We start from the raw sequence: 16,560 nt of genomic DNA on the forward strand, positions 1-16,560 counted from the left end.
AAGGTATAAAGTAGGGTAGGTTTTAGTTGAATTTGTATTTGTTTGTGTATATATTTTGTTTGCATTCTATATTGATGTTTTGTTTTAAATTTGTTTTTTAAGTTTAATAAAGGTATTTTTTTAAAAAAATAAAATACATAAATGAACTCACACAGGGGAGAAACCATTTAAATGTATTGAATGTGGAAAAAGCTTCAGTGGAAGTGGAGAACTAAGAAGACATCAAAAAACTCACAAGGGGCATAAACCATTTAAATGTATTTAATGTGGAAATAGCTTCCGTGAAAGCACTTAGATTACACTTAGATTACATCAACAAACTCACACAAGGGAGAAAGCATTTAAATGCATTGAATGTGGAAATAACTTCAGTAAAAGTGGAGTACTTAGAAGACATCAACAAACTCACACGGGGGATAAACCATTTAAATGTATTGAATGTGGTAAGAGCTTCAGTCAACCATTCAGTGGCTTTGTAACTGGCTGACTGACCAATGCCAAAGGGTGCTCATCAATGGCTCCTCCTCATCCTGGAGAGTAGTGACTAGTGGGGTGCCACAGAGTTCTGTCTTGGGCCCAGTCTTATTCAACATCTTTATCAATGACTTGGATGATGGGCTTGAGGGCATCATGAGCAAGTTTGCAGAAGACACCAAATTGGGAGGAGTGGCTAATACCCCAGAGAACAGGATCACACTTCAAAATGACCTTAACAGATTAGACAACTGGGCCAAAGCAAACAAGATGAATTTTAACAAGGAGAAATGTAAAGTACTACACTTGGGCAAAAAAAATGAAAGGCACAAATACAGGATGGGTGACACCTGGCTTGAGAGCAGTACATGTGAAAAGGATTTAGGAGTCTTGGTAGACCACAAACTTGACATGAGTCAGCAGTGTGATGCAGCAGCTAAGAAAGCCAATGCAATTCTGGGCTGCATCAATAGGAGTATAGCATCTAGATCAGGCATCCCCAAACTGCGGCCCTCCAGATGTTTTAGCCTACAACTCCCATGATCCCTAGCTAACAGGACCAGTGGTCGGGGAAGATGGGAATTGTAGTCCAAAACATCTGGAGGGCCGAAGTTTGGGGATGCCTGATCTAGATCAAGGGAAGTAATAGTACCACTGTATTCTGCTCTGGTCAGTCCTCACCTGGAGTACTGTGTCCAGTTCTGGGCACCACAGTTCAAGAAGGATACTGACAAGCTGGAATGTGTCCAGAAGAGGGCAACCAAAATGGTCAAAGGCCTGGAAACAATGCCTTATGAGGAACGGCTTAGGGAGCTAGGTATGTTTAGCCTGGAGAAGAGAAGGTTAAGAGGTTAAGGGGTGATATGATAGCCATGTTCAAATATATAAAAGGATGTCATATAGATATATAAAAGGATGTCATATTCTTTGGGGGCCATGCTATTTAGCGATCCTCTCTTTTTCAAGAGGTATCTGAAGACTGTTGATCTGGATAGCTTGGAATCTGGCATTCTGGACTTGTCCCGCAATGCTGCGTATTGCTCAAAGCAGAGAGCTGGATCCAGATTTACTGTTTCAGTGCATCATTCCCACCTACACTTCCGTGATTTGTGAATATGGCTGGTTTGGGTTCCTTTGGACCAGTTGCTAATAATCTACTTTTGCTCTTGTTCAAAATGGGATTTTGCTGGTATTGGGTTTATTAAACTTTAATAAAGCACAGACCCCTTTCACTTTCATTCTCACGTATTCCACTGTATAGTTTTGTTGGTTCCCCCACCCCACCCCCGGTCATTTTGTTTCTTGCAGAGCCCCCCAGTCTTTTGCGAAAGTTTATTTGTTGTGCAAGAACTCCAAAGCAGCATTAATTATGCAACCTAAATTTGCCTGTTTTTGACTGAATCCCACCCTAAAACAGGGATGCTTTCGAAATGTCCTTCATCAGATGAATGAAGCATGAATGTAAGCTTGCAGTTATATTTATCTCTCTATACACATGCATATATATCTTAATGGGTGGCAAGTAAAAAGATGTCAGTCAGACAGACAATGAAATGCAGAAGGGCAGGTTTCTCAAGTTCTTCCAGCTCATTTCCATTTCTGTTGTTGTTTTGCAGCGTATTTAGTTAATTTAAAATCACAAAACAACCATAAAGAATCTTGTGGCAGGTTACACCTTTATTCCAGTTCCACTTGGTGTCAAGGGAGGAGTCCAAGGGAGCATCTGGAGCCCTGCCATTCCTTCTGTCCCTGGCCCCTGCCCCTTCCCCTCTCTCTCTCTCTCTCTCTCTCTCTCTCTCTCTCTCTCTCTCTCTCTCTCTCTCTCTCTCTCTCTCTCTCTCTCTCTCTCGACCATCCCAGGGCCACTCTTCAGTCCCCAGCAGGAGAAGGGATCTGTCTGTGATGGTGAGATGTCCTGTCTGGCTGAAGGACCACTTCCTGTTTCCTGGAGCTCCATCCTTCTTTCTCATGCAAGGTGAAGGCTGAGCACACCTAAGGACGACACAGAATGGCGTGGATTCTGCTCATCCTTTCCCCTTCTGAATCAAAATCCACAAACAAAAAGGGGTAGTTTGGGGGCACAATCAGTTTTATGGAGCTGCATTTAAAGACATTGTTTCATGACACTTAAGTGCCCTTTCTCAAAAAACAATTAAGCATTAAGCGAAATGAAACTACATACATATACATAAACATAAAAAATTGTTTTAAATAATCATCCCCCCTAAAGCAGTCTGGTGCCACATTGCGTAGGACTTACTGTAACACACACTACATGGGGCTGCCTTTGAAAAGCGCTCAGAAACTTCAACTGCCTGGAAGAGCTACAGACACAGCTGACCAGGGCTGGCTATAGGCAGCATAAAGGTAAAGGTACCCCTGAACATTAGGTAGAGTGGTGGATGACTCTGGGGTTGTGGCGCTCATCTCGCTCTATAGGCTGAGGGAGCCGTCGTTTGTCCGCATACATCTTCTGTGTCATGTGGCCAGCATGACTAAGTCTTTCTGGCAAAACCAGAGCAGCACCCAGAAACGCCATTTACCTTCCTGCTGGAGCTGGGACCAGACATTGGGAGCTCACCCCATCAGGGGATTCGAACTGCCAACCTTCTGATCGGCAAGCCCTAGACCAGGCATCCCCAAACTTGGCCCTCCAGACTAAAATTCCCATCATCCCTGACCACTGGTCCTGTTGGCTAGGGATGATGGGAGTTGTAGTCCCAAAACATCTGGAGGGCTGAGTTTGGGATGCCTGCCCTAGACTCTGTGGTTTAGACCACAGCACCACCCGCGACCCTAAAAAGGTTATGCATCTATTTGTGGGGTATGTCATAGAATCAAAGAATTGTCAAGCTGGAAGGGTTATTTAGCTCAACTTCCATTAATCGTAAAGGTAGTAACCCATCCAATTTGAAACCACACCAGATCCTGCTTAGCTTCGCAAGCATGCCAGCAGTTTTATTGCTACACCACTAGGAGTTGCTATAGTAATAAAATGTTGTGTTTTTCTGGTCCTCACTCAAACATGGTGTGTGTGTGTTTGTGTGTGTGTGTGTGTGTGTGTGCGTGTGCGTGCGTGCATCCTTCTCCTTGTGCTTTTGGTTATTTTGGGGGAGGGGGAGGGGGAGGAGTATGAAGTCCAGAATCCTTCCCCTCCTCTGCTGAACGGAGGCAGGAGAGAGGCAGCAGAGGACAAAGCAGGAAAAGACAGACCCTCCAAGTGTCACTATCTTCTAGGGATGTCCCTGATTTAGAGAATCCATCTGGTTTCTGATTTGATCCCAGAATGTCCCGGTTCTCCTTAGGATGTCCCTATTTTCATTGAAGAAATGTTGGAGGATATGGAGTTATCCCACCCCTGGGCCCTCTGAAGGCAATCCTGTATAGGAAAGATTTTTAATGTTTTATTATGTTTTTTTATATATGTTGGAAGCTGCCCAGAGTGGCTGGGGCAACATAATAAGATGTGTGGTGTATAAATAGTAAAATTATCTTTATGGGACAGAGAGTGGCATCGTCCCAGCTTCCTGAAATTTCCGGAATTTTTAAGGATGAGGATTTAGAAACCAGTGACTGCACACCTGATCACAAGGAGACTTATTAGTAGAACATTATGGATAGTGTATAAAATGCCAGATATATTTCAATGAAGCAGCTTTCTAAACAAAACCCACTGATTGGAAAAGACACAGTAGGGTATAGAAAAGTGAACGGTTGTTTGTTTTGCTTTCAAAAGATTTTTTTTAAACCATTGGAGTACTGTGTACACAATTTCAGGGTAACATTACACTTTATTTCCACTTTTTCACATGAGGCTCTAACTCACAACCCTGATCATTAAGCATCTCACGCTCTACCTACTGAGCTACTACAGGCTTAGCTATTTGTGTACAGGGGATACAGATTGTGGCCTTTGAAGACCCCTAGAGAAGGTTGCCAAAAGCTTGTTCCCTGCTTCTCCAGAGGTAGGAATGGAACAGATCTTATAAGCTTAATCAATTTGCCCCGACAGTTAAGAGCAGAACCTCCAGGATCAGAAGCAGCGGGCTGCAAATACCAGGGCAGGGGAAGCAGCAGGGCAGTCTCGCCGCCTGCACGATGCATTCGCCTTGCAAGGGGGCGGGGCGCATCCAGACATGCAGCCTCCTATGGCCCAACCCACAGCCAGCGAGCTCCGATGCTCAGAGAGACAGGAAACGGGACCATCCAGGGGGACTCGAGAGCGGCTGCACTTTCCTGTCCCCCCGCCGAGGAGAGCGGAGGAGCAGCGGGCAGTGGCCTGGCGAGTTTCCACGAGAGGAGGCGGATTCCGGTGCAGGGACGGAGCGAGGAGTCAGAGGTGCAGGAGGCGGGGGGTGGGGGGCAGGAGGGAGGAGGAGGAGAGCACGTGCACCGGGCCTGGCAGGATCAGGCCCCAAGTCCAGGCGAAGGCGCAGCTCGGAGGCAGGGCATCTGCAGGAGGGCAGAGAGGGGCAAACATCTCTGGGTCAGGCTGGCCTCTTCCACGGTCCTCCCTCCGCTCCGACTGTCCTTCCCTCTCGCCTGCTTCTGCCTCCCTGCGGTGGCTGCAAGGGCGATGAGTGGGTTCAGGGGGCGGAGAGGGAAGGCGAGGCAGGGGGGGGAAGGAAGAGCAGTGCAGCAGGGAGGGAGGTGCCCCTCTCACTCTGCAGCCCCCTGGCACCCTTTGCCTTTTCCTCTGCCAGTGCCATTGATGAACCGATCGCCCTCCTTCGTGAATCGGTCTGATCGCCTTTTAAAGCTCTCCTAACCATCCTGTGGCAATGATGTCCATCAGATTCATTTAGCAAGGAAATGGCTTCTTTTGCCTGCCCCAAATCAAGGTACACTGTGTCTGCACATGGAGGTTCTGTTGATCTGTCATGGCTAATAAAACAGTTGATAGATCTATCCTCTGGAGAATGCATCTGATCTTTCCCCAAGGTGTCAAAGCTAGTGACCTCTTGGGTCTGCTTGTAAAGAACTGGAAGATGCTTAAGCCTGTTTCTTTAAAGGTTTTATCTCTCACCTTAATCAGTAACACAGCTGAGTTTTCAGATTAAGGCTGGGGGTTGAAGTGGGTGACAGTTTTGAGAATGCAAAGAAGTGGCATATGGAAATGAATTAATGATAATAAAAACATTGATGACAATATTGTGAAAAGAGTAAGAAAGGCAAAATTGAAATTATCTATTAATGTTCAGATTATTACTCATTTCATTTCTATGCTTCTTCATATTTTTAAGAAAAACAATCTCAAAGTAATTACAGGAAATCCTGTGATTTGTGTCCATAGGATGTTGAGAACTTTAATTCTGTAGGTCCAGGAGTTCTCTCCTCCTGGTAGCCTCACATTTGATTGTTCTTTCCTATATAGAGCAAGAAGAACAAAACATTTATGGGCTTAAAGCTGCCTTCTGGAGGCAACATTCCAGTGTGCTTTGTGGCCAATGTATGCACATACATGCACACACACAGAAAAAAGATGCAGACCATAAAGTCACATGCACACACACCAAATATACTGCAAACACTCACCCGACATGCCATCTTGCATACATACAAGTCTTGCAAACACAATCAGCATGTATACTCCTTCCAGCCCCAATATCCTCTTTAAAGAGCAGCCAGAAGGATAATTTATTTCCAGATCAGGGTTTCAACATGCTTGAAGTTGCCTCCAGGATCAGCGTTCCCTGGCCACTGAACATCCTCAGTGCTCTTACTGAGTTGTTTTTAGATTTCCCTACCACTGCCTTGGTTCTCCCACCCCCAAATATTATTTGTACTTCCGTAAACCTTGGGGTTTCCCTGAGTCTTTGGAGAACTTCCTCTCATCCATGGGTGGGGTTATTTGGGCGACATTGTCATTCACAGCCTGAACATCAGAAATAGAAAGAGTAATAATATATTTCAAAATCTGGCTAATGGTTACAAGAATGTCATTTTGTTTTTGTTCTTGAGTTTTATTCTACAGTGGTATTTTACTTTGTGTTTATTTCTTTTCCAGCAGGGTGGGGTAAATTGGACGAGCAGGGACCGAGGAGACTCATTTGAAGGGAGAGCCTGGAATCCAAAGGAAAAAGATCTCCTGCAGGCCAAGTTGAGACATTCATGGATCTTCTGCCTCCGTCAGATTTATGTCAAATTAAGCAGGAGCCAGAGGAGGGGCAGCCACAGCAGCACTGGGATGCCCAGTGTCAAGATTTCCGGAAGACGATGCACCCCCCTTCTTCAAGGGGGGAAACCCCACAGGCTCCCAGTCCTCCCCACTCCAGGGATGGTGTCCTCCTGGCCTCCTTCAGGGGAGCTGCAGATGACAGCCGGTGGCCCAGCGGGAGAGCAGGGGGGACAGACCAGACCCTGCTCCCAGACACTGAGGGGCTTCTAGGAAAGGTAAGTGCCCTCCTCTCACCTGGGTTTCCAGCAGCTGGGGGTCACAGGTCCACTGCCTCTAGACATGGGGGTTCTGTTTAGCTATGGTGAATATTCCTCCTCCCTGCACTTTCTCTCTAATCCACTTTAAAAATGCTTGCTAGACCAGACCTTACATGGGAGTAGATTCAGGTAAGTAGCCGTGTTGGTCTGACACAGTCATTGTTCTAATACAATTGTTGGTCTGACACAGTCAATATAGATAGATAGATAGATAGATAGATAGATAGATAGATAGATAGATAGATAGATAGATAGATAGACAGACACTCCTGTAGCACCTTAGAGACAAACCTTAGAGACCAAGCAAGTTTGTTCTTGCTGTGAGCTTTCATGTGCATGCACACTTCTTCAGATACACTGAAACAGAAGTCACCAGACCCTTATATATAGTGGGAGGGTGGGGTGGGATTATTCTCAGGAGGGTAGAAGGAGATGGGTGATTGACCCAATGGAAAAAGCAAGGGATAGTATGCAGCTGATTTGCTGATTAGTATGCCGATGATGATGATGATGATGATGATTTGGCTTCTCTGGCTTCTGATTCCTGATGTCAGATTTATGACCATTTATCCATGGTGTAATGTTTGGCCTGTTTGTCCAATATAGAGAGCTGAAGGGCACTGCTGGCATTTGAGGGCATACACAATGTTAGAAGATGAACTATTAAATAGGCCTGAGATGGTATGTTTTATCTTGTTGGGTCCAGTGATGGTGTTGTCTGGGTTTATGTGGCAGCAACGTTGACACCTGGGTTTCTTGCAGGCTCTGGTACCAGTGTCAGGGCTTAAGAGAAGTCATCTCTCCAAAGTTTGATGGCTAATAGGCCAGAGCCTTACATGGGAGGTTTGAGATCATATCTCCTGATGTTCTTACTTTACCTAAAAAGCTGCAGGGACTCTGAATTTCATCAGAGTAGAAGCTGTGTCAGAAGAGGTGTCCTTCAACCAACCCCCATTCTCCTCCTCTAAATTGCCTTCATTGCCAAAATGCTCTTTGGTCCCAACTGAGGTAGAAATCTTGGCACGTCTTGCAGCCTCAGTAATCCCAGGTGTAGTCGCGTAGAATAACACTGGAATACCTTGCAATATCTATTAAGATAATGGCCAGGTTCAGATGACTGAATCAAAGCCTGAAAAGCTGGGTTACAAATAGGCACAGTTTTTAATGCATTGCTGCAGCAAAGTTACGCTGAAGCCTAAGTTGACCCAAGTTGAACACAAGAAACTCTAGCCACCACTGCAGTCTCCCGGCTCCCACAACCAGAATGCATCAGTGCAGGAAGGATTCTTTCGTGAGAGGGGGCCAAAGAGAAGGACTCTGCATGGGTAGCTGGACGAATTTACTATCTGTGGTCCTGCACTGGTAGCAAGGCTAACAAACAGGGGAACTGGGAATGTGCTAGTCCCATCTCCCCCTGCATCTGCCACCTGACCTAATTCTCCCAGTTTGCCTCATGATTGGGCCGGCCCTGATGGTGAACTGTGATCTAACCAGGCAGTCTCTTATGAACTATAGCTAACAAACTTTCCACTTTGTCCAAACCAGGAAACTACAGCTGCCAGCTTTGGAATAAGCCAGGATATTAAACTAATTTCAAACTGTGTTTGGTCAAAACAGGAAACTCAGTGGCTTTGTGGTTTGACTGTTCCCACTGCAAAGGGGCTGTGCATTCAGGTGAAAGGCTTCTTCAAATCCCTCCTCATTGAGTTGAGATGCAATAATTCAGAATGGGCCAACACAGATGCGTTCTGAATACTCTTTGACAGGGCAGTCCTGCAGAAGCCTACTCAAGCAAGCCACATTCAGTTCAGTGGGACTTACTTCCAGGAAAGCATATATAGGATGGCAGCCTACAGTTCTGTCCAAAAGCTCCTTAACATTATTAACTCACCCAGGGTCTCTGCCAGTCACCTTCTTGAGCTTTTCCTGATGTTATAATCTGCCAGCGGGAGAGCAGGGGGGACAGACCAGACCCTGCTCCCAGACACTGATGGGCTTCTAGGAAAGGTAAGTGCCCTCCTCTCACCTGGGTTTCCAGCACCTGGGGGTCACAGGTCCACTGCCTCTAGACATGGGGGTTCTGTTTAGCTATGGTGGTGAATATTCCTCCTCCCTGCACTTTCTGTCTAATCCACTTTAAAAAGGCTTGCTAGACCAGACCTTACATGGGAGTAGATTCAGGTAGGTAGCCGTGTTGGTCTGACACAGTCGTTGGTCTGACTAAGTCAATATACGTAGATAGATAGATAGATAGTCCTGTAGCACCTTAGAGACCAACCTTGGAGACCAAGCAAGTTTCTTCTTGCTATGAGCTCTTCAGATACACTGAAACAGAGGTCACCAGACCCTTATACATATAGTGGGAGGGTGGGATGGGATTATTCTCAGGAGGGTAGAAGGAGATGGGTGATTGACTCAATGGAAAAAGCAAGGGATAGTATGCAGCTGATTAGCTGATTAGTATGCCGATAGGGACCCAGGTGGCGCTGTGGTTAAACCACTGAGCCTAGGGCTTGCTGATCAGAAGGTCGGCGGTACGAATCCCTGTGACGGGATGAGCTCCCGTTGCTTGGTCCCAGCTCCTGCCAACCTAGCAGTTCGAAAGCACGTCAAAGTGCAAGTAGATAAATAGGAACCGCTACAGCGGGAAGGTAAACAGCGTTTCCATGTGCTGCTCTGGTTCTCCAGAAGCAGCTTTGTCATGCTGGCCACATGACCTGGAAGCTATACGCTGGCTCCCTCGGCCAATAATGCGAGATGAGCGCGCAACCCCAGAGTCAGTCACGACTGGACCTAATGGTCAGGGGTCCCTTTACCTTTACCTTTATGCCAATGATGATGATGATGATAATTATTATTTATACCCCACCCATCTGGCCGGCTTTCCCCAATCACTCTGGGTGGCTTCCAGCAAAACATTAAAATACAATAATCTATTAAACATTAAAAGCTTCCCTAAACAGTGCTGCCTTCAGATGGCCTCTAAAAGTCTGGTACCTGTCTTTCTCTTTAACATCTGATGGGAGGTTGTCCCACAGGGCGGGTGCCACTACCGAAAAGGCCCTTTGCCTGGTTCTCTGTAATTTAGCTTCTCGCAGTGAGGGAGCCGGCAGAAGGCCCTCGGCACTGAAGCTTGGGCAGAGCGATGGGGGTGGAGACGCTCCTTCACATATACTGGACCGAGGCCATTTAGGGCTTTAAAGGTCAGCACCAACAGTTTGAATTGTGCTCAGAAACGTACTGGGAGCCAATATAGGTCTTTCAAGACCGGTGTTATGTGGTCTCGGCGGCCGCTCTCAGTTACTAGTCTAGCTGCCACATTCTGGATTAGTTGTAGTTTCCGGGTCACCTTCAAAGGTAGCCCCACATAGAGAGCATTGCAGTAATCCAAATGGGAGATAACCAGAGCATGCACCACTCTGGCAAGACAGTCCGCGGGCAGATAGGGCGTAATGTTTGGCCTGTTTGTCCAATATAGAGAGCTGAAGGGCACTGCTGGCATTTGATGGCATACACAATGTTAGAAGATGAGCTATTAAATAGGCCTGAGATGGTATGTTTGATGTTGTTGGGTCCAGAGATGGTGTTGTCTGGGTTTATGTGGCAGCAACGTTGGCATCTGGGTTTCTTGCAGGCTCTGGTACCAGTGTCAGGGCTTAAGATGGCTAATAGGTCAGAGCCTTACATGGGAGGTTTGAGATCATATCTCCTGATGTTCTTACTTTACCTAAAAAGCTGCAGGGACTCTGAATTTCATCAGAGCAGAAGCTGTGTCGGAAGAGGTGTCCTTCAACCAACCCCCATTCTCCTCCTCTAAATTGCCTTCATTTCCAAAATGCTCTTTGTTTTTTGTTTTTTTTTATAATAATTTTTATTGGTTTTTTATAGAAACAAAACAGAAAAAACACACAATACATGATCTGTCCCTCCAATTTCCCTCCCCCCACGAGTCCACTTCTGCCACCAGTAGTACCCGTGGGCGTTGAGAATCAGAGGGGTCCATTGTAAGGCTGGGTTTGACCTCCCCCTCCCCCCTCCCCCCTCACCCCCCCTGCCACTGAAAGGACAGGGAAGGAGGGGCTCTGGGGATTGGTTTCCCCTCAGCTGCTCCTTTTACACAAACCTTAAAGAAAACATAAACACAATACCTATAAAAAAGAAAAACAACAACTACAAAAAAGAAAACAAATAAAAATTTAAAAGTTCCCAATTCTTATTTTCATTACATTATAATTGTGACTTCCTCAAATCTCTTCTTCCTGGTTTTCCTAACTTCTCTGATTAATTGTGGCGGATTTTCTAATCCAATTCCAAATCTTATCCTTATAATATTGACTTATTCCTCCTCCTTCTTCATGCTGCCTCCCCACAAGTCCCCTTCTGCCACAAGAGGAACCTGCTAGGCGCAGCACTTCAAAGGTTCCATTTTTGTGTCTGGGCTTCCCTCCACCCCCTCCTCTCCCCCCCAGAGCACCTTCTGCCACCAGGTGCTTCTGAGCAAAGAGAGGGGGGAAGGCGGCTGTTAGTCTCGACCTCAAGACGCCCACACGTTTCAACGTTGAAGAGAAGTTTTATTTACAATAACAAATACAAGCTACAGTCTCAAGCCACGGCTCTCACTGACTTACGACTAGTCTGATGACTCATCTGAGTCCTCAGCGTTGTTCCACCTCCCTTTATCCCTCTGTGGGAACCACACCTTCTTCCTTCTATTAAGTGACGTCAGCCTCCCCCTTTCTTGTAATCCAGCCCTCCGTCTCTGCTTCACGCCGAGTGGATTATTAAGAGCTTCGGGAGAGCTGTTTCCTGATATCTCTCTAAACTGTTCACTCTGCTCCCCCTCTGCATTCCCCAATTCTGGGCCACCGTCCAAATCAGTCAGCTCTGAGTGTTCACTTGTTAACCCTTTGCTGACATCATCCCCCTCTCTACGGTCCTCCTCCCGTCCTTCAGGTTCCCCCACTCTCGTCGTTGGCGCTCTCTGGGTTACTTCCCACCCTTCTTCGTCCTCATCTTCCCAATAACTACAACCCGGTTGTGGCTCCTCCACCTCTTCCTCCCAATCAAGTTCATCATTCGTTTCTAGTACCCCCTCTGCTTGCTCTTCCACCCAATCTAGGGGTTTGGGTTTATTGGGATATCTGCGGTGAAACTCCCTCTGCAGCCTGGACGCATGTATATTACTCGCGTTTTCCCACGAGTTCTCCTCCTGACCATATCCTTTCCAAGCCACTAGATACTGCAACCCTCTACCCCTTCTGCGAGAGTCTAGGAGCTCGGCCACCTCGTACTCTGGTTCACCTTCCACCCAGATTGGTAACGGTGGTGGCTCTCGTCTCTCCTGGTACCGATGTTTAGGCGTTACCGGCGATAGTAACGACCGGTGGAAAACAGGATACATCTTCATTGATGCTGGTAGTCGCAACTTGTAGGACACAGGGTTGATTTGCTCCAGCACTTCAAACGGTCCTACCCGCTGAGGTTGTAGTTTTCGACAACGTCCCTTACTTGGCCAGTCTTTTGTGGACAACCAGACTAGATCGCCCACCCGTATCTGCTTGCCCAGTTGTCGATGTTTATCTGCTTCTGCCTTGTATTGGGCCTTCACCTTTTCTAGCTGGTCCCGCAGAATACTGTGCAATGCTTCCATCTCTTCTGCAAACTGTTCAGCTGCGGGCACCGCCAAACTCTCACCCTGCCCCGGAAATCCCCTTGGGTTTCTCCCTTGACATGCGAAAAACGGCGTCTGTCTTGTTGATGTATGCACTGCGTTATTATATGCAAACTCGGCCAACGCTAATTTCTCGACCCAGTCATCTTGTTGGTAATTAACATAACATCGTAAATATTGTTGTAAGGTGGCGTTTGTCCGCTCAGACTCACCATTTGTCTGCGGGTGGCGGGCCGACGAAAGACACATCTCCACCTTCAATAGTTGCATCAACCGCCTCCAAAACTGGGAGGTGAACTGCATTCCCCGATCTGACACCACCTTCCGCGGTAATCCGTGCAACTTGAACACATGCTCCACAAAGAGTTGAGCTGTTTCCTGAGCCGACGGCAGCTTCTTGCAAGGCACAAAATGCACCATCTTAGAAAACAAGTCTACCACCACCCAAATTACTGTCTGTCTCTGTGAAGCAGGTAAGTCCGTAATGAAGTCCATGGAAATAACTTCCCATGGCCCCTGTGGTGTAGGTAATGGTTGAAGCAGACCCGCTGGGGTCTCACGCGGCCTCTTTGCCCGTTGACAAACCTCACAGGCTCTGATGTATTCTTTGACTTCCTCCTGCATACGCGGCCACCAGAATTCTCTGGACACTAAGCGTTCTGTCTTCCATTGCCCAAAGTGGCCTACCGTTGGGCAGTCATGGCATTGTCTTAGCACCTTTGCCCGAAGCTCACCTTCTGGCACATAGAGAGCTTCCCCCTTGTACAACAACCCTCCTCGCTCTGAAAAACCTTCTGCCTGGGCCTCCCCCTTCTGTATGGCTTTTCTCTTTTCTCGAGCGAACACATCTTTCCGCGTCTGCTGCTGAAACTCAGACCGTTCCACTACCGTCCCCGCTGCAAGCTGCAGTTGCTCAGGTTTAAGAATTAATCGTTGCTCCCCTCCTGTCTCAGCTCCAAAATATTCTGGCTTACGGGACAAGGCATCCGCTCCCTGATTCTGCGCACTTGTCACGTACTTTATCCTGAAGTTGAACCTGGCAAAAAACTGTGCCCACCTGATTTGACGTTGGTTCAAATGACGTGCCGTTTGCCAGTACTGTAAGTTCTTATGATCAGTACGCACCTCCACCTGATGTTGAGCTCCTTCTAGAAAATGTCGCCATACCTGCAAGGCCTCTTTAATGGCTAACAACTCTCTTTCCCATATGGTGTAATTTTGTTCAGACGAGTTTAGTTTCCTTGAATGAAAAGCGCACGGTCTCAGTTCCCCCTTTTCATCTGCTTGTAGTAACACTGCCCCAAGCGCCTTATCCGACGCATCTGTCTCCACCACCATCGGCTTGTAAGGATCCGGATGAGCCAGATACCTTTCCTCTACAAACATGCTCTTCAACCTCTCGAAGGCTTTCTGAGCTTCTTCGGTCCATCGGAATTCCTTTTTACCCTTCAGACACTCTGTTATTGGCACCGTGATTCCTGAATACTGATGTATAAATCGCCTGTAATAATTAGCAAATCCCAAGAATCTCTGCACGTCCTTTCGAGACTTAGGGCTCTGCCATGACAACACCGTCCGCACCTTCTCTGGATCCATGTGCACCCCCTCTGGGGTGATCCTATAACCCAAGAACTCGACCTCCGTCACATGAAATTGGCATTTTTCTAATTTGGCGTACAGTCGATGTTCCCTCAGTCTCTGTAACACCTCGCTCACATGTTGTATATGCTCTTCTGGACTCTCCGAATAAATCAAGAGATCATCCAAGTAGGATACTACCGAGTTATCAATAAGATCTGATAGCACGTAGTTGATAAATGCCTGAAAGGTGGCCGTGCCTGACGGCAATCCAAATGGCATCACAAGATACTCAAATGCTCCATACCTGGTGTTGAAGGCCGTCTTCCATTCATCTCCCTCTCTCACTCTTATCAGATTATAAGCCCCTCTCAAGTCTAGTTTTGTAAAAATCTTTGCCGTTCTCAACCTCTCCAGCAGATCCCCAATTCTTGGCAATAGATAACGACTAGGAATCATGCTCTGGTTGGTCAGGCGGTAATCCACGACTAGCCTCCTCTCAGAAGTCCCCTTTTTGCTTACAAAGAAGACAGGAGCTCCTCCTGGAGCTTTTGTTGGTCTTATAAACCCCCCTCTCCAAGTTTTTCCTCAGGAACTCCCGTAAGTCAGCTAACTCTACCTCGGACATTGAATACAAACGGCTGGTTGGTATTTCTGCTCCTGGCAGTAGATCTATCTTACAATCGTATGGTCGGTGTGGTGGCAGCCGATCCGCTTCCTTCTCACAGAAGACATCTCTGAAGGACTTATACTGAGGCGGTATCTGCGTCTCCTTCCCCGTCAGAGGCCCTGAGACCATTGTTTCATTGGCCTCACTACTACTCTCCGGCCTGACTCCCAAGCAGTTTAATCTGCAGTATACCGATGAGAAGGTCATGGATCTCTGACCCCAGGAGATCAATGGATCATGTCGCGCCAGCCAGCTCATCCCCAGCACTATGGGATAGGATGACAATCTTGTGATATGAAGCGCAATAACTTCCCGATGGCCTGGCAACTCTAACCCGATGGGCATAGTGGCCTCCGATACACAACCAGATAGCAGCGATCTGCCATCAATAGTTCGAACTTCTAAAGGCTCTTCCAATGACTGTGTTTCTATTCCCAGCCTACTCACCAAGTCTACATCAATAAAATCTGTGGAGGCTCCAGAATCTATAAGAATCTCCACACGCTCACTCTTTCCATCTGGGAGTCGCAGCATCGCACGCACAGTGATTACTGGTATGACCGGTCCCGGTGGAGGCCCTGCTGCTTCCTCTTGTCCCAACCTGAGGCCTCCAGAACGGGTTGGGGCTTCTCTTTTCCCGACAGCAGCTCTCTGCATTCTTCTGGTGCTGTTATATCCGTCCCAGATATTGTGCCTCGTGGCCTTCCCACAGTACACTGCCGGGCCATGTGATTAGCTGCGCCACAATTGAAACACAATCTCTCTCTTCGCCTTCTCTCCCTCTCAGCCCGTGTAATGCCAGTTACTCTGCCCCCTCTGAGAGCACCCAATTGCATGGGCTCTTCTTCATCCTGAGCCAGTGAACCCTTAGTCTCCAATGGCACAAAGCTTCTGGGACTCTCTGATCTCCCTAAGCCTCTTCGCATCTTGTTCCATGACTGGAACCTCAGGCCTAGTTGCAATGCGGCTTGTCCCAGCTCTTCTAAGGTGTTGAATCTGGGCATCTTCGCCAACTCATCACGAATTTCCTCAGATAGCCCCGCCTTGAACAAGCCTACCAAGGCCTTTCCTTCCCAGCCCAATTGTCTGGCATACATCACAAAATTAGACCAGTACTGAGCTACACTTCCTCTCCCTTGTCTGAGACTCAAAAATTCTTGCTCCAACACATCCTGTTGGGCTGGGTTCTTAAATGTACTGTCCATGAGTTTCAAAAATGCCGGTAAGCTCTTAAGGACTGGATCAGTGGCCATCATATAAGGGGTAATCCATTGCCTTGCCACCCCTTCTAAAAGCCCCAGCACTGTAGCAATTCTGGCCTCATCATCTCTGTATTCTTCCCCTTTAAGTCTTAAGTAATACAAACAGGCAGCCCGAAAGGAATCATACTCTGCACTGTCCCCACTGAATCGTGGAGGAAGGGGTATCAAATTTCTTGTCATTTGCCTACCGGATAAATCAGAGAGCTGTTTTGCCTGTTCCTCCGTCCTTCCTTCCAGTCGTGCTAATCTCATTTTAAGTTCTTGATTCTCTGCCCAAAGAATCTGTGTAGGGTCCATAATTGGTGGGGTTGCTGCTGCTCCTTGCTGCACAACCGGCTGTTGCAGTGCCGCCTGCCTCTGCCTCTCGTCCTCCATTCTTTCCTTTAATCAGTTGGCTTGTTTCAGCAGCAGTAGATAATGAAGAGATGAGTCATGCTGTTAGTCTCGACCTCAAGACGCCCACACGTTTC

At 47.3% G+C, this 16,560-nt stretch overlaps 1 protein-coding gene across 5 annotated transcripts in view; it reads left to right on the forward strand.

The window, feature by feature from the left end:
- The window catches only part of LOC118081227 (oocyte zinc finger protein XlCOF6-like), a 48,872-nt gene that overhangs the window by 20,548 nt on the left and 11,764 nt on the right, over window positions 1–16,560 (forward strand). The window contains exons 1-2 of one of the 5 annotated variants that reach the window (XM_060270228.1): window positions 2,697–4,813; window positions 6,482–6,867. In XM_060270228.1, coding sequence (XP_060126211.1) covers window positions 6,586–6,867 — 282 coding nt within the window. In that variant the 5' untranslated portion in view covers window positions 2,697–4,813; window positions 6,482–6,585. Of the gene's footprint in view, window positions 1–2,696; window positions 4,814–5,008; window positions 5,316–6,481; window positions 6,868–8,804; window positions 8,917–16,560 lie in introns of those variants that run through there. The other 4 variants (XM_060270235.1, XM_060270232.1, XM_060270239.1 and 1 more) reach the window with 4 other exon arrangements.

The sequence above is a fragment of the Zootoca vivipara genome, chromosome 2, assembly GCF_963506605.1.
Source record: "Zootoca vivipara chromosome 2, rZooViv1.1, whole genome shotgun sequence".
Taxonomy (NCBI): Eukaryota; Metazoa; Chordata; class Lepidosauria; order Squamata; family Lacertidae; genus Zootoca; species Zootoca vivipara.